Consider the following 24,756-nt stretch of genomic DNA (forward strand, 5'->3'; position numbering starts at 1 on the left):
ATGCACCTTGTGGTAATGTAGTTACAGGATATGCTTCCCATGACTTAAAGCCATATAAAAATGAAAGTTTTTCTTTTAACACAGCATCTAATTGATTATTTTTTATTTACTTTGTCGCTGTCTCCCGCATTAGCGAGGTAGCGCAAGGTAACAGACGAAAGAATGGCCCAACCCACCCACATATGCATGCACATAATTGATATGTAATATAAACTTTTTTCTAATACATTTCTTACACACTAATGGGCAAGTGCAAATCCTTGCTTGGTATAATTTAAATGTAGGATAAAAAAAATTCTATACAGGTACTGCTTTGGTCTAACACCAAAGAGAACCCATAAAATGAACATGAAGCAGAGTTTATTTATGACAAGGAGGTACATTTGTTGTACAATATATATAACTGTTTCTTCAGGTTATATACCACACTGTCATGACAAAATAAATTTAAAAAATCAAAATACACATATACATGTATACAGCATTTCTGAATTTAATTTCAGATAAGCTTCCATTGGGTCTGGGTTGAATGGGTCAACTAAAACTGCCAACTATGGTATTCAAACATTCTCAGCCTCCATAAACAGCAAATAACTTGTATGTTTTACAAATGGTGAGATGTTTCATATGCCTTGTACTGAAGGTTATCAAAGGGATATAGCAGAGGTTGGTGGCAAGAGTGACTTAAAGGCATTTGAGATAGAGACGAGAAAACTCTCTCTTTCCAAGAGTATATGCGAGAGTTTTGGGAAAGAGGGGTGAGTATGAAGTCTGTTAGGGATGAAAGGGCTTGAGAAGTCAGTCAGTTGTTGTTTGCTGATGATACAGCACTGGTGACTGATTCGAGAAAGAAACTGCAGAGGTTAGTGACAGAGTTTGAAAAAGTTTGTGTGAAAGGAGAAAGTTGAGAGTAAATGTGAATAATAGTAAGGTGGGGCCTGGATGTGGATAGAGCTGAAATTTTGGTGCATTACACATGGCAGAGAGAGACTTGAGTGTGAACAAATGTGGCTTTTTTGTCTGTTTTCCTGGCACTACCTTGCTGAAGTGGGGGATAGAAATGCTGTTTCCTGTGGTGCAGGGTGGAGCCAGGAATGGATGAGGGCAGGGCAAGCAAGTATTAATACGTACAAGTGTATATGTCTGTGTACATGTATGTTTATGTGTTGTATATATTGATATGTATATGTACGTGTAATGGTGTTTGTATATGTAAGTGTATATGAGTGGATGGGCCATTCTTCGTCTGTTTCCTCATTTTGAAAATATATTTGTTCATCTAAAACTCTTTCATAATTATTAGTTCTGTCTAGAACGTACATAATTCAAAAGAGCACATAACACTGTAGTACATTAATACAAACAACTGTGTTGATAACATTGAGATGCTCTCATGACATTTTACAAAGGCTCAAGTAACATTTTATTCAGGTTTCGGAGGGAAATTTGGTTATGCATTACAATATTAGACCAATAAACAAAAACACACAATGCATTAGAAAATAGAAATATTTCACAGGAATCTGAATGCAGTAATCATTATTCAAGGACCAATTTCATTAAATACCAGTGAATGCCCAACTTTTGAAAAGTTACAATAAAGCTTTCATGCAGACCAACAGTACTATATTTTGTAAGGCTGAAAATTATGAAAAAGTACCAGAAGTTAAATGTATTGCACAAAAACAATGAAAGTCACTTTCCTCTAACATACACACAAAATAAACCTCATAGAGATTTCTGCATGATGCTTGAGATAGATTTTTTGAAATACACCTTAAAAATATAAGAAAAATCAAAATTTTCCGAAAAATGAAATTATATATATATATATATATATATATATATATATATATATATACACACAAAGTGCATATGAACGTGCACCTTCATAGGACATACAAACCTCCAACAGCCAGGATCGAACCGGGACCCCTGTGCAACAGGCAGAAGTGCTACCACTAGGCTATGATTGCCCTAATGGGGAATTGACTATTCGAATACTATGTACTCGAATACCCTTCGTCTCACGCTGGTTAGCAATGGGGTCTACACCAGTCATTTCCCATCAGGTTCACACAGCCAGCAAAAAGCATTTTACCGAACCTAACTATACAATGCGGAAGTATATGAATACAGAGTGCATATGAATGCACATCTTCATAAAACATAACCTCCAACAGTCAAGATCGAACCAGGGACCCCTGTGCAACAGGCAGGAGTGCTAACGCTAGGCTATGATCGCCCCTAATATGTATAATAATTTATCATGGTATAAATATGAACAAATAAGTGAGGATCACAATAATGTCTGATAATTACAAACTGGATAATAAACAATGGAGTTCCATTCATCTGAAGTAGAAAACATTAGCAAATTTTGTTTACTTACAATTTTCATTGTACATACATTCTCCATTGTTACTTTTATTTCAGACATTCCTCTTTGGCTTAATTTGCATCAATTTACGTCAAAAAATGATTCTTTTTATCGTTTTATTCCTACTGAGCAGGTACTTATCAAAAAATCTAAAAACATTATATGTCAAGATAGAAAGAGGAAAGTCATTTCCCTATGAAATAAATGAAACGTACAATTAAAAGGTATATCCACAAAATACTTGTAGAAAATAAATGAAAATTTTTGGAAAATGTAAAAAATCTAGATCATTTTACTAAAATTTCTATCAATAAATAATGATTCACTAAAGGACTTATAACTAGAAAAAACATAAATGGAACTCATTTCAACTAAAATCCTTGCAAAAAAATGTACTTGTTTTTTATACCAGTCACAATACCAATACAGTGCGGCAAACATCGTATGTATAGTTCTTACGGATATTTTTTCTTTAAATTTGTTCATATAAGCAGAAACCTAATATATATTTTCTTACCATGATCATTAAATAATGATCTGCAATGCTTCCAGAAGCACAGCATGGCAATGCAGGTGACACTTCACCAAGGTGTATCACTGCTTTTCCTTATTTACAATAATCAATATATAATGACTTGCACTGAAACTTCTATATATAGGCGTTTCTTTGGATCTCACTGTGCTAAAGCACCACTTTGCTTACAAAATTAATATACAGATGCTCCTTGACTTATGATGAGGTTACATTCTGATAAACCCATTGCAAGTTGAAAATAACTGAAAATAGCATATTAAAAATACATATAATACTGTGCATCTAACCTACAAAACATCAGAGCTTAGCCTAGCCTACCTTAAATGTGCTCAGAACACTTACATTCATTAGCATACAGTTAACAAAATAATTTAAAACACAGAGCCTGTTTTATAATAGTGTTGAATGTCTCATATAATTTATTGAACATGTACTGAAAAAAAAAGTGATGAGTATCACCATTAACGTACACAGCTGAAAGCAAACTGGGCCTAAAGAATGTTAGAAGCATATAATACCTAAAATTAATTGCTAAATGATGAGGATGCTACATCTACAGTCATCAATTTCTCTCTTCTGATGAGGCTTGAGAATAGCTGGTAGAAGGTACTGAGGCATCAACACTTGTTGATGGTTTAGATTTCTTCAGGAAGATATCAAATGATGACTGTACAGTTTGTTTCTTCTTTTCATTATGTAGTTCTCTATAACAAGCAAGAGCATCTAGTATCTGCCTGTCACTTCTTGTGAATCTCTTGTAAATGGATCCATTTCTTCCAACATCCGTATGCCTCTAAAGATAGTAGCAAAAGCCTCTGCCAGTTTCCTTGCTGTGAACTTTCGTGGAGCCTCAGGTATAACTTCTTCCTCTGCCTTAACTTCTTTCTTCCTCCAATTCGATCAGCTCCTCATTGGAAAACTCTTCAGCCTTAATTCCAACAATCTCATGAATATCCTCTTCATCAACATCCAATTCTAGCTGTTTCCCAAGCACTGATATCTTGTTACTGTTTCCTCAACAGCAGAATCTTTGTTAAAGGCTTTGAATGTGTTCACACGTCTTCAAAACTTTCTGCCATATGCCTTTCATGCATTGCTGTGCGACTTCTTCCCTTGCTGCAGCAATATTCTGGATAGGATTTAGTGTTAAAACCTTTCCAGAAGGATCGGAGTGTTCCACCAAATTCAGTTGCTTCAACAGCCTGCACAAGTGTTTGACATAAACAGTACACTTTGAACACAACTATTGCGTCTTGATTTACAGGTTGAATGAGCACGGTTATGTTCATTGGCATATACACAACCTTTACATCACAATTCATATTGCTGATACGCAGTAGATGCCTTGGAGGATTGTCTATGATAAGAAGAATCTTGAATGGGACACAGTTCTGCCTACAATATACTTTTGCCCGAAGAATAAAACTTCAAAAACCAGTCTTTAAACAATGCTAATGTCATCCAGGCTTTCTTGTTATGGAGATAATAAATGGAAAGCACATGCTTGCTCACATTCTTTAAGTGCTTGGGTTCTCTGAATGGTAGATAAGGAAAGGCTTTAATTTGAACCCTGCAACATTTCCACCCAAAAGCAGGATTGCAAGGTCTTTGAATACCTTGAATCCTGGCACTGTCTTGGACTCTTGATGAATGTATATATGCTCTGGCACATGCTTCCAGAACAAGCTCGTTTCATCGACATTAAATATTTGTTCTGGCAAATATTTCTCATCTACTATTATCTTACGCAGCTCTTCCTTAAAAGCTTCAGCACCCTCAGTATTGGCACTTGCTGCCTCACCACTAACCTTTACATTATAAAAATCATGAGGCCTTTTGAAGCATAGTAAAAACCCATGACGCTGTAAACATTTGCATACACTTAGGATCGTCGGCATGCCATTTTAGTGAATCCAAATGACTTCCTGCCTTAGCCTGGAACATTAGTGGGCATGTGACAATTTTTCCATATCATTAATCGGTCCAGCTCTTTTCTTAGTGATGACAGTGGATTTCACTGCATCACTGATTCACTTCTTATCCTTTACGATGGTCGAGACTGTCGACTGCAAAAAGTCCTAACTCGCATGCAATGGCCATTAATGGCTTCCACCTTCATGCTGTACAATTATCTTTAATTTCCTTTCAAGAGTAATTGCATTCCTCCTCTTCTTCTCACCAGAGGCAGGGGACACAGATGGATGCTTCATAAACATGATGGGATGCAAAAACAAAAAATCAAAAAAATGCTGGCAACACAGTACACTGTAGAGTAATGGTTGTTTACACTCATGATTGTGTGGCTGATTGGAAGCTGCGCCTCACTGTCGCTGCGCAACATCAGAAAGAGTATCGTACCACATATTACTAACCTGGGAAAAGATCAAAATTCAAAATATGATTTCTGTTGAATGCCTATCACTATCACACTATCATAAAGTCAAAACATTGTAAGTCAAACCATCATAAGTCAGGGAGCATCTGTACAGCAAAATAGAGAGACAATACAATTGGTACTGAGCCAAATCAATGACCACATTCTCTCACCTCACCATAACACACCAGTTTTTATACATTCTAGTCCCAGTTATCCAGACCTATTCATCTAGATCTCCAGATGGAACAGACAAAAAATGGCCAGATACATCTTGGTCAACTTATGCTGCTTAAGGAGCACCTTGTAGTATTTCAAAAATAATTACGTAATCATGGCAATGCATACCATATCTATCTATCTATGATGCCTGTTCCAACTGGATATCCCTCAAAGGGGTGGCCAAGGCAACAGAGTCTCCATAACTAAAGAACTCCAGTGCCACTTCTTAATCTTTAGTGCCTCACCCTTAACAAGCTTCTGGCAGAGGATAAGTCTAGCAAAGTGTTTGCAAAGGTTCCTACCTAATGTTCCTAATGACTTCTATCTAATGCTCCTACCTAATACTTCTACCTAATGCTCCTAAATGTTCTATCTACCTATCTGTATCTCTCACACGTGTTCCAACTGGCAAGTCCAGCACAGTGTTTGCAGAGGCTCCTACCTAATATTACTAATGACTACTATCTAATGCTTCTACTTAAGAGTAATTGCTAAGTCCTCCTACCCACTACTATCTACTGCTCCTACCATTTTGCCAAAAGCCAAGGCTGGCACATTGTGCTCACTGCAGGAAAATCTAGTTATGAAGAATGAGCTGCATGAGTTAAGAGTTGTCAGGTGTTACATACAATAAGGAGAGACTGTACCATATAAAGTATTTATATGAAAAACATGAATACGATCTATACCTAGTAGGAATGTTCCACAAGATAGCGAACACAGTACAGTCAGAGAAACTATAAACAGAGATTACTGGATTGTGGACAAGGCAGTGCAAACACCACATCTTTTCAGAAATTCAGCAAGAGTAAATTTCTGGTTAATGACAATATACATATGTTCATATATACATTATAAAAGACTGCAAATCTGTAAAGATAAATGAACAAACAAACAAGTGTGAGGTCAAGGTGGGATGCTGTGCATGCAGATCAATATATATATTCTATACTTCTGACACCTGTTCCCAACTGGAACTCTTTTAAGGGGTGGCCACGGCAATAGTCTCCATAGCTAGAGAAACTCCAGTGACACTTCTTAGCCCTTAGTGCTTCATCCTTAAAAGGCCACTGGCAGAGGGCAACTCTAACACAGTATTTGCTGAAGCTTGCACCTAATGCATACAGATATTTGTCTATATTAGTTAATGACTACTTTTGTCACACTTGTTCCTTTTTTGGTCAATTCCCTTAAACTTGATTCTTGTTTTTTAAAGTTTCCCTATGATTTCACTAACTCTCAGTACAGATAAAGTGAATGTGGGTGGATCACAGCCATCCCCTATACTACTGGTACATTACTGTCCTTTGCCTCATATGTATTTGTTTGTCTGATCATTACCTTGCTTTTTTGTGGTTAGGCATACAAAATAAATGAACATGAGTAAACTATCCTGAACCAATTACCTACTTCTGAAAAATTAAATTTAAAAAAATTTAGGTTTTGTCCCATCTTGTATTTTAAAAATTTCTCTGCTCCTGGTCAGACAAACAATAACAAACAATCACAGTATGAAGGACTGCTTGAGGCTAGTTACTACTTCTTTTAAACTTGTTAGCCATTGTTTGTCATGTTTCATATTTCCTTTTATTACAAATTACATAAGGTTTAAAGAATTTTTTTCATCAATATTGACGTTATTTAAACTAATTAAATAAACCAATCAAATATGCACACGTCATCCTTCCCATGTTCAAGGCCACACCAACATGTATGGCATTTCAAAGTTTCCTGATGTTCTAGGTATTCTCTCATAAGTACCTCACTTATTTCATGTTTTTACTGTATTTCATCACTTTTACACTTCATAAAATGCTTTATAATATTACCTGAGAAGAATATACTTGTTTCAAAAATAACACACACTATTAATGTGAATTACTACAAATTATAATAAAAATACACAAGTGTAATAATATATTTCCTATTTTGTTATGTTTAGTGCAGTATTTTGTTTGAGCAAAATAAGCTCATAAATTTGTTTAATAATTTTCAATACCAAAGGTGTTTTTTATGTATTACATAGGGTAAAATCTTAAATACATGCCTCGAAAAAAACTCGTTCATCTAAATGGGGTCTGGTCCCAACTGATCCAGATAACAAGGACTAGTGTGTATTTATTTCTGATAATAATCACATGAATAATGACTTGCACACACATTCCTATATTAAGGAGTTTCTTTGAGACTCGCTTGTCAAAGCACCGCAACAGATACAAAATTAGAAAATAAATCTTACTAAACCCATATTGATTACACCCTTCTCAATGTCACACAAAGCAAAGGGATACTGTTCCACTTGTGTGTAGCAAGGATTGCCAAGTATAAAGTTTATGCTGGTTTTGAAGAAAAAGAAATGCTTTTAGCACATCATTCCTTAGTTCTGAGAGATGGCAACCTCTCTACAATATGGTAACCTCTGCCCAGCCAGGAAATGCACTGCAGCAGAGATGTAAAGAGAGTTAAAATCATACAATAGAATTCTTAGATGGTAATGCTGTTTGACAGGGGCTTGCCAAAGAGCATCTCCGAACACATGCAAATTTTCATACTTACATATTTGTCTTGAAAGCTGGAGCGCATGTGTACTAACTTGGCCACTTCATTTTTTCCTCGTGTTTGGTGCAACGAAGCAATTAGGTACAAAACAATATCAGTTTACAGTTCCCTTAAAGGCTTAATAAATAAACATATACAACATCAACTAACACTACTAGCCCTTTAAAGAAACAAATTATGCTGTAATTCAAAATCATATTTACCACATGAATAATCCCACTCAATGATAAATTACTCCAGGGATACTCCATTCTACTGCAGTTTAATAAAAACATCACTTGCAGCAACACACCATTCAAAACTTGAGCGGTCTGTCATGCATATCTACGTCAAACCAGGACTCTTGAAGACAATCATTTCAAGACCTTTCCTTCGACTTATATAGTAAGTCTTTTCTACTACTGTACTTACTACAACTGTGATGAGATACAAATACTACACTAACAACTATGCAAAAATTTTCCTTTTCTCATCTATGAAACAAATGTCAATATTTCTAATACTGGATCATCAACTATCAGTAGACTGATGTGAGTACAGATAAACATCTCTATCGTAATTCCTTTTTCACTCCCAATTTTTTAATATCAACTTTCACCAAAAATTCATGAGTTTGAAATTTAAATGGTTACTAACTATATCAATTCTTGATTTAAAAGTTCTTAAAAAACTAAATTTTTCCTAGTCTGCATCTCTTAAGAGCAATGCATGTACCCAAGTAATCTATAAGTCTAATTAATATATTCAATAACACAAATATTATATACACTAGTGAGGTATCTCCTACATATTTCTACTGTGAGTACAGTTTACCACCAAACGCCCCTTGGAATGGCAATTCAACTCGGTTAACCACCAACAAGAATCCTGTATTAAGTGATGACACTTCACATCCACATCAAGAAATAAGTGTACTCATTACAGTACTTCTGACATTTTGAACTTCACTTGATATCTCAGCAGCATTTCCAAAGCAAAGAACACTTTCAGTCAACCTGGAATATGAAGGAAAATTTTTTCATTTAACAAAAAAAATTATATGGATAAAAATTATACAAACTAATGCTTGCCTAATGTTCAGAAATTCTAAAGTCTTGTCATAACATCTACAGGTTAGGTTAGGTTAGGTTAGGTAATGAAGCCAAGAAATGAAATGGTGTAGGGTTAACTAGCATCAGTTTCACTTCCAGCTCTTAATTTCTCCTTATTTTCAGGTGGGAACAGGTGTGAGAAATAAAGGTAGGTAGATGTATTAATTTACAAGTTCCCTTGCACAGACACCAGACGTACACAGAAGATTTTATGACCAGTAAATCAAAATCTGCGATGAGCACAATTTGTAATAATGGGAGACTTCATTAACATTCCAAAATCAAAGAAGGAAAACATTCCTTTCCAGCAGCCCAATATACCCCAAAACTTGCTTGATTGCGACAATGTAATTATGAGAAAAACCTTCTCCTAATGTGAATTATTGGACATAGTTCTAACCACAAACAGGGAGCTCATCAAGAATGTCATGGGTAATAAATTTTTTATACATGCAATCACCGACTGATACGATTTGAGGCAGGTTTCCAATACTGTTTTTAATTTTAATTGATATGATAATCATGATAAAATACCATATTTTAGACATCTGAATTTTCATAATTGCATTACTCATGACAGGCTAAGCTGGGATGACATTATCAATGAAAATGAAATGGACTTATCATGTAACAGGTTCAACAAGATATTCAAAGCATTAAAGTGAACATATGTGCCAATATGAGAGCAAATGGCATAAGGGGAGTGGGGGAGGAATGGGATGTATTTAGGGAAGCAGTGATGGCTTGCGTAAAAGATGCCTGTGACATGAGAAAGGTGGGAGGTGGGCAGATTAGAAAGGGTAGTGAGTGGTGGGATGAAGAAGTAAGATTGTTAGTAAAAGAGAAGAGAGAGGCATTTGGATGATTTTTGCTTGGAAATAGTGCAAATGACTGGGAGATGTATAAAAGAAAGAGGCACGAAGTTAAGAGAAAGGTGCAAGAGGTAAAAAAGAGGGCAATTGAGAGCTAGGATGAGAGTATCGTTAAATTTTAGGGAGAATGAAAAGATGTTTTGGAAGGAGGTAAATAAAGTGCGTAAGACAAGAGAACAGATGAGAACATCGGTGAAGGGGGCTAATGGGGAAGTAATAACAAATAGTGGTGAAGTAAGAAGGAGATGGAGTGAGTATTTTGAAGGTTTGTTGAACGTGTTTGATGACTGAGTGGCAGATATAGGGTATTTTGGTCGAGGTGGTGTGCAAAGTGAGGTCAGGGAGAATGGTTTGGTAAGCAGATAAGAGGTCGTAAAAGCTTTGCGGAAGATGAAAGCTGGCAAGGCGGTGGGTTTGGATGGTACTGCAGTGGAATTTATTAAATGGGGTGACTGTGTTGTTGACTAGTTGGTGAAAATATTCAATGTATGTATGGTTCATGGTGAAGTGCCTGAGGATTGGCGAGATGCATGCATAGTGCCATTGTATAAGGACAAAGGGGATAAAAGTGAGTGTTCAAATTACACAGGTATATTCCTGGGAAATTATATGGGAGGGTATTGATTGAGAGGGTGAAGGCATGTACAAAGCATCAGATTGGGGAAGAGGAGTGTGGTTTCAGAAGTGGTAGAGGATGTGTGGATCAGGTGTATGCTTTGAAGAATGTATGGATCAGGTGTATGCTTTGAAGAATGTATGTGAGAAATACTTGGAAAAACAGATGGATTTGTATGTAGCATTTATGGATCTGAAGAAGGCATATGAATGAGTTGATAGATGCTCTGTGGAAGGTATTAAGAGTATATGGTGTGGAAGGTAAGTTGCTAGAAGCAAGTGTACGAGTTAGAAGAAAAAACTGGTTCTCATTGAATGTTGGTTTGCAGCAGGGTGCGTGATGTCTCCATGGTTGTTTAGTTTGTTTATGGATGGGGTTGTCAGGGAGGTGAATGTAAGAGTTTTGGAGAGAGGGGCAAGTAGGCAGTCTGTTGTGGATGAGAGGGCTTGAGAAGGGAGTCAATTGTTGTTCGCTGACGATACAGCGCTGGTGGCTGATTCGAGGGAGAAACTGCAGAAGCTGGTGACTGAGTTTGGTAAAAAGTGTGCAAGACAAAAGCTGAGAGTAAACGTGAATAAGAGCAAGGTTATTAGGTTCAGTAAGGTTGAGGGATGAGTCAACTGGGAAGTAAGTTTGAATGGAGAAAAACTGAGAGGAAGAGAAGCGTTATAGATATCTGGGAGTGGATTTAGCAGAGGATGGGCCCATGGAAACAGAAGTGAGTCACGGGATGTGGGAGGGGGCGAAAATTCTGGGAAAGTTGAAGAACATGTCGAAGGTGAGAACGTTATCCCGGAGAGCAAAATTGGGTATGTTTGAAGGAATAGTGGTTCCAACAATGTTATGTGGTTGCGAGGCATGGGCTATAGATAGGGTTGTGCGGAGGAGTGTGTGTGTGTGTTGGAAATGAAATGTTTGAGGACAATATGTGGTGTGAGGTGGTTTGATCGAGTAAGTAATGAAAGGGTAAGAGAGATGTGTGGTAATAAAAAGAGTGTGGTTGAGAGAGCAGAAGAGGGTGTATTGTAATGGTTTGGTCACATGGAGAGAATGAGTGAGGAAAGATTGACAAAGAGGATATATGTGTCAGAGGTGGAGCGAGAAGTGGGACACTAAATTGGAGGTGGAAGGATGGAGTGAAAAAGGTTCTGAGCAATCGGGGCCTGAACATACAGGAGGGTGAAAGGAATGCAAGGAATAGAGTGAATTGGAACGATGTGGTATACCGGGGTCAATGTGCTGTCAATGGATTGAACTAGGCCATGTGAAGCATCTGAGGTAAACCATGGAAAGTTTTTTTGGGTCTGGATGTGGAAAGGGAGCTGTGGTTTCGGTGCATTACACACGACAGCTAGAGACTGAGTGTGAACGAACGTGACCTTTGTTGTCTTTCCCTAGTGCTACTTCACACATGCATGGGGGGAGGGGGGAGTGCCATTTCATGGATGGCGGGGTGGTGTATGTATACATGTGTATGTGGGTGGGTTGGTCCATTCTTTCGTCTGTTTCCTTGCACTACCTAGCTCAAGCGGGAGACAGCAACAAAGTATAATAAAATAAACATGTGCCAATGCATTGCTGACAGTCATTTTTCAAAACTAAGACAAAAGAGTGGAACAGTGAAATAAAGAGATGCCTGTTGGCCTATATAATAGCACATAAAAACTCTAAAGACAAAGTTAACAGGTATCCTAATGTCATGTTTATATGCTTTCCTATTCTTACTATACTAAGCTTTATATTTCTGATCTCCTCCACTACCACAGAGAGCCTCAAGAGGAACCACTGGTCTAATGTTGTTTGCATCTCTTTGTAATCATTTGCATAGAAATTGTACAAGAAACTGAAGAAAGATGAAGACAGTATCTAAAAATATCAGATATAGAATAATTTTTTTTTTTTTATTATACTTTGTCGCTGTCTCCCGCGTTTGCGAGGTGTAAATAAATTATACATTTCCTTTTTTCCATAGCCAGAGGTTGAACCATTATGTGACATTCATTTTTTTCATTCATTTCAAGCTAGAAGTTTCAGTTTTCAAAATTGTTTCTTACATTTCTCATATGTATATATATGTATGTGTGTGTGTGTGTGTGTGTATATGTGCGTATGTATGTGTGTGTGTGTGTGTGTGTGTATATGTATATATATATGTATATTATCCCTGGGGATAGGGGTGAAAGAATACTTCCCACGTATTCCTCGCGTGTCATAGAAAGCGACTAGAGGGGACGGGAGCGGGGGGCCAGAAATCCTCCCCTCCTTGTATTAACTTTCTAAAATGGGAATAGAATAATATTTATGAATATAAAATCAATGACCTTACCAGATGTAAAATACTGCACATAAAGAAAGGAATCATTGAGTATGGAAGACATATATGTTTGTCTTTTAATTCTAAAAAAAGCTTTTAATACACAAACACCACAGACCTGCACATATGAAGAATCAGTGAGTGGCCTCCATGGTTTACGGAAATAGCTAGGATCCAAAGGGTTGTTGTGAGAACTATTGAAATCCATCAGGTACTTGCTAGCCTATGAAAAAACCAGAGGCAGATTGATAAACCTTAAAGGCTCTTTCAGAAAGTGACATACGTTAAGTACCAACGTGTGTCAAATAATATAACATAAATGTATAGCATTATAAATTTTTGCCCCTGTAAATTGAGTGACACCAAATCCACAAGAATATGAGCCATTTCTATGTCAAATCTTAGCTTATACGGTTCTGAAATTATTTCCTCTGCACATCAAAAGGCAGATGCAAGAAGGCAGGGTGACTGCTGCTCACATCAGTTTCAGGAATCATAAATTCCATACCTGCACATCAAAATCTTGCCAATGAAAGAGTCCTTACCCAGGGTAAAAAATGCATCTCACCATGATGGGCAAAATAAACAGAATTTGAAATACTAAAATGAAATACAATATGAGCCATTTAAACCACTGATAGTAGGCAACATTATCTAACGTTTACATAGTAGAAGCCGGGCAACATTACGTTACATTGTGATATTTTGCATTGTAATGTTTTTTGAATTTTGGCAATGTGTCATCACTGTCATCTACAATCATGATCTCTGTTTACCCAGAGGTCAGTGCCAGTATTAGCTGTTATCTAACGTTTGTACAGAAGTAGGCAGGCAAAGTTACGTAAGGTTGGGCCCTTTTGCAACATAATCATATGGCGAAATTGGGTGATGTGGCATCTCTGACATGTACTATCATGCTCTCTGTTTGGAAACACCTGTAAACCGCCATCCATGCTCACCTAGATTGTGCTTTCCCCTGTCTAGTAGTCCTCCCTTCCTCCCACAGCCAGCTATGATGCAGTATTACCTAAGTAAAACCTCTTACCTTCATTTTTCATCCAATTTTATCTATCTATGAATGTATTGGCTTACTCCTTGATACTTTATTATTCCTAAAATATGCTGCCTTACACAGATTTATAAAAAAAATATCATCTGCCTATGATGTGTTAAACAGCAACAGCTAATTAAAACTAAAACATCACAAATACTTAAACCTTGATGCAATGCTTAGGCCTTTAAATCTGTATGTTGCCAACATTCAAATGGAACATGTGCCTCACAACAACATGTACAATGATGGCTGAGCAATTCTAACTTGTTTTAACAAATACTGGTCAAAGAACAATGGATGAAGAAATGTTAGACATATCATATGAAGAATTTTGCTTTAGAAATGTTCCTAAATGCTCACCATTCATATTAGATAAAAACAATTCTGAACATGTGGAGGGGAGAGAAATGATGCATACAGTTATAACAAGATGCCTAAACTTACAAGGTATAGCAGTAATTTGGTCTTGTCATCATCAGTCATATCCTCACCAATTGTGAAAGGGTAACATTCACCATGCTCTGTGATGTAAGTGGCAAGGAGGGTTGAGCACAAGTCACCATCTACCCCAAATTCATTTATTAAGGCTCCTGTAACCAAATAAATACACCTGTAAATGTTTTGATTATGACTAATTAATTCACTGAAAAATATTAATCACAACAATATTGCTAATCCTTGTAATAATCCTACAAATTTTCTACATAATGTTATTACTATGCCATTATACAAATGACATAATTTGTGAGATCTAAAATTAATAGGTACATATCCAATCCAGGAGTCATATGTATATGACTTATGTTGTGGAATCTATACCACATTTATGAGATATCATATACTTCAACTTGGCCAATATGAACCATATGGAACGAACTGTTACCCCCAAATGAAAATCCTTAACTACCTTTATAAACTGTACTAATATCACTGAAAATGAGTAAAAATATAAAAATCACATTTTATCTTGTTTATACCTCAAATATCTAAATCAATTCCATTAAAATCACTACAAAATGAAACATTAGTCGTGGTGAATTTCATGTTCGTGTTTACATGGATGTGCTCTACTTCACAAATGATATAATAAGGTAGCAAACCTTTTAAACTCAAGGGGTAAGATACCTTAAATCAGTACTGAAAGAAACATTTATATTCAGACATGCATAATGTCTTCCGTAACAAAACTGAAGATACACTCCCTGACAGCCAAACCCTAACAAGCATCTCTTTTGTCCTGATTTACTCATGATGCTTTATCACATTTCAGTTACTTGTGATCTTGTAGATCTTGTAGATCTTGTAGAACTAAGACAAGAAAAAAATATCCATGCACAGTTTAATCTAAGAAAAAATATTCAACCTGAATACTTCAACTGCAACCAAACAGGACTGTAAAGTAATAAGAGCCCAACAGCAAAGAGAATGCAGTGAAACTAAATTCAGTCTATACTGTACCAAACACAAAGTTCCATAATGAAAGGTGAAGACAGCAGTGCCAGTATACTACCATGCAGGACTTGAAGAACATGCTGTTTCCTGTGGGGTGGGGTAGCGCAAGGAAGGGATGAGGGCAAGCAAGTATGAACATGGACATGTGTATATATGTCTTTGTATGTATATGTTGGTATTCAAATGTATATATATATATATATATATATATATATATATGTCCGTGTATGGGCGCTTATGTATATATATGTGTTTATGAGTGGATGGGCCATTCTTCATTTCTTCCATGGTGCTACCTCGGTGATGCGGGAAACGGCGAATATATAGCGAGGTAGAGCTAGGAAAAGACAACAAAGGCCACATTCATTCACACTCAGTCTCTAGCTTTCATGTATAATGCACCAGAACCACAGCTCCCTATCGAATCCAGGCCCCACAAACCTTTCCATGGTTTACCCCAGATGCTTCACATGCCCAGGTTCAGTCCATTGACATATATATGAAAATCACAAATACATTCAATTCAATTTAGGTTCAGTTATCATAATTTACATTTCATTACTGGTTAGCAATTCATATGTAGGTATTTTTCAAAATGTAGTTTAGCACTATCAAAGTAAAACACATCATCAGTAATTTGTAAACTTTGAAGCAGCCGGGATCAATTTATGGAATCATGTAAATATGTCACGTAACATGATTCAAATTCTGGTAATTTTGTAAATTAAGTTGAAAAGTGTGCATACTTGTTTTCCTTAATTTCTATACTTTCAATACCTAAATCTATAATCCTTTCACAACCTAAATCTATAATCTTCACTATATGACTTCATCGTAGCTTTGTGAATGCACAAACCACATAATTTGCAGGTGTGATAACTTCTATAAAAACTTACAAGAAGTTTATGAACAACTGCAACAAACATTACACAGAAGAAAGGCTGAAGCAGTGTGCTCTTACAGAATCTAACAAAGGGAACTCGAATGAAGTACTATTAAGGGGAGATGTCCTACAGGAACAATGTCTGGAAGCATGGTAGGGATGCAAATTTGTGAAGTACCAGCCCATCAATATAGTAAGACTTGCAACAAAAAATCCACTTCATGTGTTGAAAGAACATAGATAAGTTCATTATAATCATTGGACATAATATCATAGCAATTGCATCCATACTGTAACATTACCAAAATGCAAAACTTTACAAACAAAACTGATCTTCACACTTATTTCCTTACCTTGAAAAGTGGGGTCCTCTGACAACCACTGCATGAGTACTTCACACGACTTAATGCACAACAGCTCTGGATATCTAGCTCGCAGAAGTTTCATCAACAAGTCATTGCTACGGTTACAGCGTAACTGAGTTTCACTGGAAAGACCAATAACATCAATATGTAAGGATTTGGAAAAATAAAAATTCCATATACCATATATATTCATGTACAGGTTAAGTTCTTACAGACTAATAATCATGCAAAAAGCAAGGGGGTTGCCATGTGCATGAATAATATTTTTGAGGAGTTAAAATCTAAATACTGGGTACAGTTAACCCATGTTAAATCACTGCAATTCCTGTCTTGGTTACATTCAAGTGCAGTATCATTTTGTAATCTGCTACACATTCTATACCATTCTTCAAAGATAACTATTTTCACATTTCGTCATCTTTTACCACTTTCCTTTTTGGTTTCTGCTTCCCTTCTTTTTTTCCCATGCTTATTCTTGATGAAATACTCAGTGACAAATCTCTACATAATGGTCTGACTTATGCATATGTAGTAGTCACCACTTGGATGCATTAGAAAATGTCTGCCTCTGAACATCAACAAGGAGAGTTTTCTCAAGAAATAAAACCAAGGAGGACATATACATATACATATACACCCATGGACATATTCATACTTACTTGCCTTCGTCCATTCCCATCGCTACCCCACACCAGAGGAAACAGCATCGCTGCTCCCCACTTCAGCGAGGTAGCGCCAGGAAACAAACAAAAATGCCTTACTTGCTCACATTCATTCTCTAGTTATCAAATATAATACACCAAAACAACATCCCTCTATTCACAACCAGGCTCCACAAATGTTTTAGTAGTTTCCCTAGATGCTTCATATGCTCTGGTTCAGTCCAATGACATCACATCAACCCCTGTATAACACACTGTTCAAATTCTCTCTATCCAATGTATGCCTTACATCGTCCTACATGTTCAGGCCCCTCAAAACAATATTCACTCTACCCTTCCAACTTCATTTTTGTCTCCTTGTCTCATTCACTTCTGACACATACATCTCTGTCAACCTCTTCTCACTCATTCTTTCCATACATCAAAACCATTTCACAACCCTTTTTCATGCCATATATTGTCCTTAAACATTTCATTTCCAACATATCAACCCTCTTCCATAAATTCTCGAACCTTCAAATGTGCTCATCTTCACCCTCCCCCATCCCACGACGCACTTCAGCTCATAATTTCATGCGCTGCTATGGCTGCTTCCAGGTATCTAAAACACTCCACTCCCTTCAAGCTTTTGCCATTCAAACTCACAACCTAACTAACCTGTCTCCCTCCTCTGCTAAACTTTATAACTTTGCTCTTAATCAGGTGTATCTACATCTTTCTCCTTCATACTCTCTCCCAAACTCAGACATTAGCTTCTGCAGTCTCTCACCTTAATCTGTCACCAACACAGTGTCATCAGCAAACAAAAGCTGACTTACTTTCCAGTATACAAATAAACAGCTTCATCCTTTGAGTCAGTGGAAACTATTATGACTTTCAATTTCTACTATCTTATTCAGTTACATAAAAGCATACTTATTATATTTATTCATTTATCATACTTTGTCGCTGTCTCCCGCATTAGCGAGGTAGCGCAAGGAAACAGACGAAAGAATGCTGTAAACACATATTTTGTTCTCCAGATAGATGATATTGTGAATTACATGTCATACTTTTATGTAAAGTGTCAATTACATAAAAGTATGACATATAATTCACAATATCATCTATCTGGAGAACAAAATATGTGTTTACAGCATTCACATCCCGGTTCTTTACCTATTATAATGATCCTATAAAACAAGGTTAACAGAGGGTTAGGGACTATTCTAATTCAACAAAAAATTGCACAGAAACACCAGAAAGGAAATCTGATGGTAAAATCAGATGAGGGCAACTTAACAAAGTATTCAGTGTGAAAAAGTAATGGGTATATATGATCACAACATAACGATTCATAATTTCATAAAGATAATGGATACTTTAGGTAGTAATGAAACATATATTACTTATTGCTACATTTCACATCCATATACAAAAAATCCAACTACATCAAAACTAAACTAATTTTGCTAAAAAACTTTACCAATTGTCTGAAAGGAAAACTTTCATGGGTGACCTTACGGAGCTTTGTGCCTTACTTTTTTCCCTAAACTGTATCCTGTTCATCCTTTCTACTTTACTTGATAAATTTCCTCTACAGTAAAGGAAAATACTCACTCAGTAGTGATGATCTCATCCCTTGTTCGTCGGATTATGGTGACAGGACCAAAGTAGCGGCAGAGTTGATCTCCAGGGTTCAGATTGATGTGGTTGCGAATGGCAGAAGTAACAATGCTACCCATGCATGACGGCATTCGAGGTAAAGCCAATGGGAGAATATCATCAAATGTAGCATCAAGAATCAACCCACATACCTGGGATTGCAAAAAAAAAAAAAATCTATTCAAAAGCTTTACATATACAGGCTACATTACAAACGTATTATTTCATTATATTAGACTTCTGAAACAGCATCATACAGGTAAACAATATAATACAAATAAACATAACTGATGAAGCCACATGAAACTACAACTTCTGTGAAAATATTTGACAACTGAACAAGTTCAATCTGTAAAGTATTGGTTTATATGATCAAAAGAATGCCTAACATAAAAAAAATAGAAATTTACACAAATTCTTAATAATCAACTTCTATAAACAAAAACTGGAAAAAATGAGAGTTTGCAATCAGAATTCATTTCAAGGAGAGTTTGGTTTTACCATTCATCATACTGTCATTCTTGATCAATTTTTGAGTGGGAGTATATAAAATTCATAGACAGACTAACAAAACAATCATTTATGCCAGAACTGTTATTAGAGTTTAAAAAAATAAACAATAACAACAACCAAATTCAGGTACTAAACAAACAAGTCAAATTATGAATTCAGATTTCAATACACTTTTTGACATAAAAAGAGAAGACATAAGCCTTTAAAACCTGTAAATACAGGTGGCATACACAACAAATCAAACAAGAGCAAGATCACTAGACATAATGACTGTCTAACCAACCTAAATGACTAACAGCAAATGGCTCAACAATCATGAACCAATCACAAAGACAAATAAGCAGTTACCAGTGACAGTGGTATTATGCTACACTCAGGTTGCCACTACTATTCTGAAAGGCATATTAAACACAGACATCCATCCCGATTATGTAGCCGTAGGGAAAGCCAGCATCATTTTATAGAATAAGTGAAGAGCAAGGGGTTTTTAGGAAAGGTCAGAGATGTGTGGCTCAGATTTTTGTAGTAAAGATGACCAGGGAGTAGTATTTAGTGAAAGGTAAGAAGTATGCAGCTTTTATGGATCCTGAAAAAGTGTATGACAGAGATCAGTGGAATGCTTTGTGAGATGTGTTAAAAATATATGGTATAAGGGGACAACTGTTGGCTGATGTAAAAGCCTTCTACTGAGGAGCAAATATGTGTAAGAGTGGATGGAGAGATGAGAGAAAGTTTTGGAATACATGTAGGTGTGAGGCAGGGTTGTAAGATGTCACCATGGAGTGATAAGAAAGACAAAAGCAAAACTAAGGAAAAGAGGTGCAGAATTGGAGTATGGCAGTGAGATATGGTGGCTAGTGGCAATCCTGTTTGCAGATGACACTGCATTGTCTGTGGAGAGTGAAGAGAAGTTGCAAAAGGTTGTGTGTTTTATGATGTGTGTAAGTATAGGAGATATAAGGTAAATGCAAGTACAAGTAAAGTAATGGTGTTTGAAAGGAAATGGAGTGAAATATAGATTTTGTAAAACCATATAGAGTGAAAGGAGAAAGTGTACTAAACTGTGCTGTGGACGGGAGGAAGGGGGGGAAGACTGGAAGAAGTGGGGGAGTTCAAGTATCTGGTAGCTGTCTTAGGTAGGTGTGGTGATATGGAAGGAGAGATAAGAAATCAGTACAGGGTAGAACATTGGGTCCCTTTATAAAATAATGAAGGGTAGAGGTGTAAGTATGGAAGTATTGAGAGGATTAGGGAAAATAGCATAGTCCCCCCTACCCTGACCTATGCAACCAAAATATGAACATGGAATGAGGCACAGAGGTCAAGAATGAAGGCTGTGGAAATTAGCTATTCGAGAACAGTATGTGGCGCAACTAGATGGAATGAAGAAAGAAAAGAAAGGGTGTACTAGAGATGTGAAAGGCAAGAAATGCAAAGGGAGTGAATTGTGAGCAGTAGAATGGGTGAAACATAACATTCTGAGGTGGTTTGGGCATGTGGAAAGAATGCAAGACTGGGAGTTTACAAGAAGAGTGTATAATATTACAATAACAGAGGTTTGTGTGAGTGGAAGACCACCTGTGACATATGCAAATACGATGGAGGAATACTGGAGGGAGAGAAACAGAGGAAGAAAGTGTGGAATGGTGTAAGCAAGGGAGGCATGTAGGTACAGGGATAAGTGGAGATTCTTTTGCCATGGCCACACCTTAAAGGGAGTTCCTGGAGGGAATGAGCATTGGAGATATAGATATATAGATCAAAGATATACTTTGTAAAAAAAAGTAAGAGAGTTATATGACAAAGTAACATCAATATGAAGCATATACGGCTGAAAATAGCAAAAGAATCCAAAAGAAGTTTTACACTTATGTTATAAGCAAGATTCATCACCCAGTCAATAGGTCTATCAATTACAGAAAACAGTGACTTGGTTCAAGACAATGAAACCATGACAAATATATCAAACCACCTTTTTGAATCTGGATTTATGATCAGAGACACAACCCATGTCCCCAGTTCAGTTTCATTAATAGGAGAGGAACATTCTTCAACAAATTGACTTAAAAGAGAAAGACAAACTTTCAGCAAAAAAAAAAAAAGGAATGAAAATATATAAAACGGCAGGCCGACAAGTTTTATTCAAGAACAATGAAAGTGGCAAAAAATGAGGTAGTTATGCCACTGATTACCCTTTTCAATAAGTCACTTGCTACCAGAAAAGTCCTACAGGAATGGTAGTTTGCAGAAGTAACAATGATATTCAAAAGGTGTAATAAGTCAGTGCTTGGAAATTATCGTCCTATTAGCTTAACATCTGTAGTTGGAAAACTTATGAAAATCATCATTTGAGATAGAATTGTAAACCATTTAAAGGACCACCACTTAATAAGATAAATGATTCTCAACATGGTTTTCAAAAAAATCGCTCATCCGACAAATCTTGTTGGATTTCTTTTTTGACATAATCAATACGTAAGACAAAAGTAGGAAACAAAAGTAAAGCACTTGATGATATCTACCTAGACTTTCAAAAAGCTTGTGATAAGGCTCTGCATCAAAGGTTACCAGCAATAATCAAATCACATGGCAGTGAAGGAGTTGTACTTCAGTGGATATGAAACTGGTTAACTGGCAGTAAACAAAGAGTTGGGATTAATAGTCAAGCCCAAAAACGGTTAGACATAACTTAGCTTCCTCTGTTCCAACTTTTAAAAAGTAAAATACATGGTGGAGGGGCTGCTACTTCTGTTCCAACTTTTAAAAAGTAAAATGCATGGTGGAGGGGGATTTCACAACACACAGGAGAAATTCATCTTATCATCATTCTTTTATTATACTTATTTGCTGTCTCCCACGTTTGTGAGGTAGTGCAAGGAAACAGACGAAAGAATGGCCCAACCCACCCACATACACATGTATATACATAAACGCCCACACATGCACATATACATACCTATACATTTCAACACATACATACCTATACATTTCAACATATACATATATATACACTCATTCTTGCTGCCCCCATCCATTCCCTTCATCACCCTGCCACACATGAAATGGCGGGGTGACGGCACAAGGCAGCACCACGAAAAGGCAATAAAGGCCACCTTCATCCACACTCAGCCTCTAGCTGTCATGTGTAATGCACCAAAACCACAGCTCCCTTTCCACATCCAGGCCCCACAAAACTTTCCATGGTTTACCCAAGACGCTTCACATGCCCCAGTTCAATCCATTGACAGCAAGTCACCCCCGGTATACCATTCATCTTTTGGCCATTAAAAATAAACATGAAAGCTTGTTCAAATAAGTCTAAATACTTGAAAATTGTCATGTAAAGAATGTACCTGAGGGTAGTTCATGGCTGCCCAAGTGCTGGTGTAACCTCCAATACTCCAACCGTAGATGATGATATCCTCTTCTTTGAAGCCTAAACCATGGATTGCAAACTGCATCACTGCATCTACAGCATTCTGCTCTTGGTTTGGATATGGGGAACCCTGGAAATACAATGCAATACTTCAGTCCTCTTGCTGTATTGATAAAACTTTAATTTTTTTCATCAACCTAACTAGTATATGCAAAATCCATTTGTTTCATATACACCTTATACACATAGCCTGAAGGTAATTCATACAATATTTTTAATAAATTTGTTCATGATACAAAATCTGTGTAGCACTGAACCATCAGAAACCTAAGGTGTCACAACCTCAGCTGCCCACTGGGAAAATCTGAGGTAGTTTGGCATCACCTTCATTCCTGAATGAATTTATATGCTACTGATAAGCAACCATTTTCTTACACTTACTCACACATAAGTAATTAGTGAGGTAGCATCAAGAACAAATGACTGAGCCTTAGAGGGAAAAAAATCCTCACTTGGTCCCTTTCTCTGTTCCTTCTTTTGGAAAAGTTAAACATGAGGTGAGGATTTCCAGCCCTCCTGTTCTCACCCCTTTAGTTGCCTTCTATGACATGCTAAGAATACATGGGAAGTATTCTTTCTCCCCTATCCCAAGGGATAATATATATATATTTTTTTTTCATACTATTCACTATTTCCCGCGATAGCGAGGTAGCGTTAAGAACAGAGGACTGGGCCTTTGAGGGAATATCCTCACCTGGACCTCTTCTCTGTTCCTTCTTTTGGAAAATAAAAAAAAAAAAAAAAAAAACGAGAGGGGAGGATTTCCAGCCCCCCGCTCCCTTCCCTTTTAGTCGCCTTCTACGACACGCAGGGAATACGTGGGAAGTATTCTTTCTCCCCTATCCCCAGGGAATATATATATATATATATATATATATATGTGTGTATATATATATATATATATATATATATATATATATATATATATACACATATATTTTTTTTTTTTTTTTTGCTTTGTCGCTGTCTTCCGCGTTTGCGAGGTAGCGCAAGGAAACAGACGAAAGAAATGGCCCAACCCACCCCCATACACATGCCTTGATTCAATCCACTGACAGCACGTCAACCCCGGTATACCACATCGCTCCAATTCACTCTATTCTTTGCCCTCCTTTCACCCTCCTGCATGTTCAGGCCCCAATCACACAAAATCCTTTTCACTCCATCTTTCCACCTCCAATTTGGTCTCCCTCTTCTCCTCGTTCCCTCCACCTCCGACACGTATATCCTCTTGGTCAATCTTTCCTCACTCATTCTCTCCATGTGACCAAACCATTTCAAAACACCCTCTTCTGCTCTCTCAACCACGCTCTTTTTATTTCCACACATCTCTCTTACCTTTACGTTACTTACTCGATCAAACCACCTCACACCACACATTGTCCTCAAACATCTCATTTCCAGCACATCCATCCTCCTGCACACAACTCTATCCATAGTCCACGCCTCACAACCATACAACATTGTTGGAACCACTATTCCTTCAAAAATACCCATTTTTGCTTTCCGAGATAATGTTCTCGACTTCCACACACACACACACACACACACACACACACACACATATATATATATATATATATATATATATATATATATATATATATATATATATAATATAGTGGTTCCAGGCATGTGTACGTGTAGGAAGAGAGGAAAGTGATTGGTTCTCAGTGAATGTAGGTTTGCGGCAGGGGTGTGTGATGTCTCCATGGTTGTTTAATTTGTTTATGGATGGGGTTGTTAGGGAGGTAAATGCAAGAGTTTTGGAAAGAGGGGCAAGT

At 36.9% G+C, this 24,756-nt stretch overlaps 1 protein-coding gene across 1 annotated transcript in view; it reads right to left on the reverse strand.

Moving 5' to 3' along the window:
- Positions 1-343: 343 nt before the first annotated feature.
- LOC139756357 (phosphatidylserine lipase ABHD16A) overlaps positions 344-24,756 on the reverse strand; it is a 43,282-nt gene continuing 18,869 nt past the window's right edge. The window contains exons 9-14 of the mRNA XM_071675723.1: positions 22,890-23,042; positions 18,979-19,175; positions 16,706-16,839; positions 14,462-14,607; positions 13,082-13,186; positions 344-9,065 (exon numbers count right to left, since the gene is read on the reverse strand). Coding sequence (XP_071531824.1) covers positions 9,057-9,065; positions 13,082-13,186; positions 14,462-14,607; positions 16,706-16,839; positions 18,979-19,175; positions 22,890-23,042 — 744 coding nt within the window. The 3' untranslated portion in view covers positions 344-9,056. The remainder of the gene's footprint in view (positions 9,066-13,081; positions 13,187-14,461; positions 14,608-16,705; positions 16,840-18,978; positions 19,176-22,889; positions 23,043-24,756) is intronic.

This window comes from Panulirus ornatus, chromosome 21 (genome assembly GCF_036320965.1).
Source record: "Panulirus ornatus isolate Po-2019 chromosome 21, ASM3632096v1, whole genome shotgun sequence".
Taxonomy (NCBI): domain Eukaryota; kingdom Metazoa; phylum Arthropoda; class Malacostraca; order Decapoda; family Palinuridae; genus Panulirus; species Panulirus ornatus.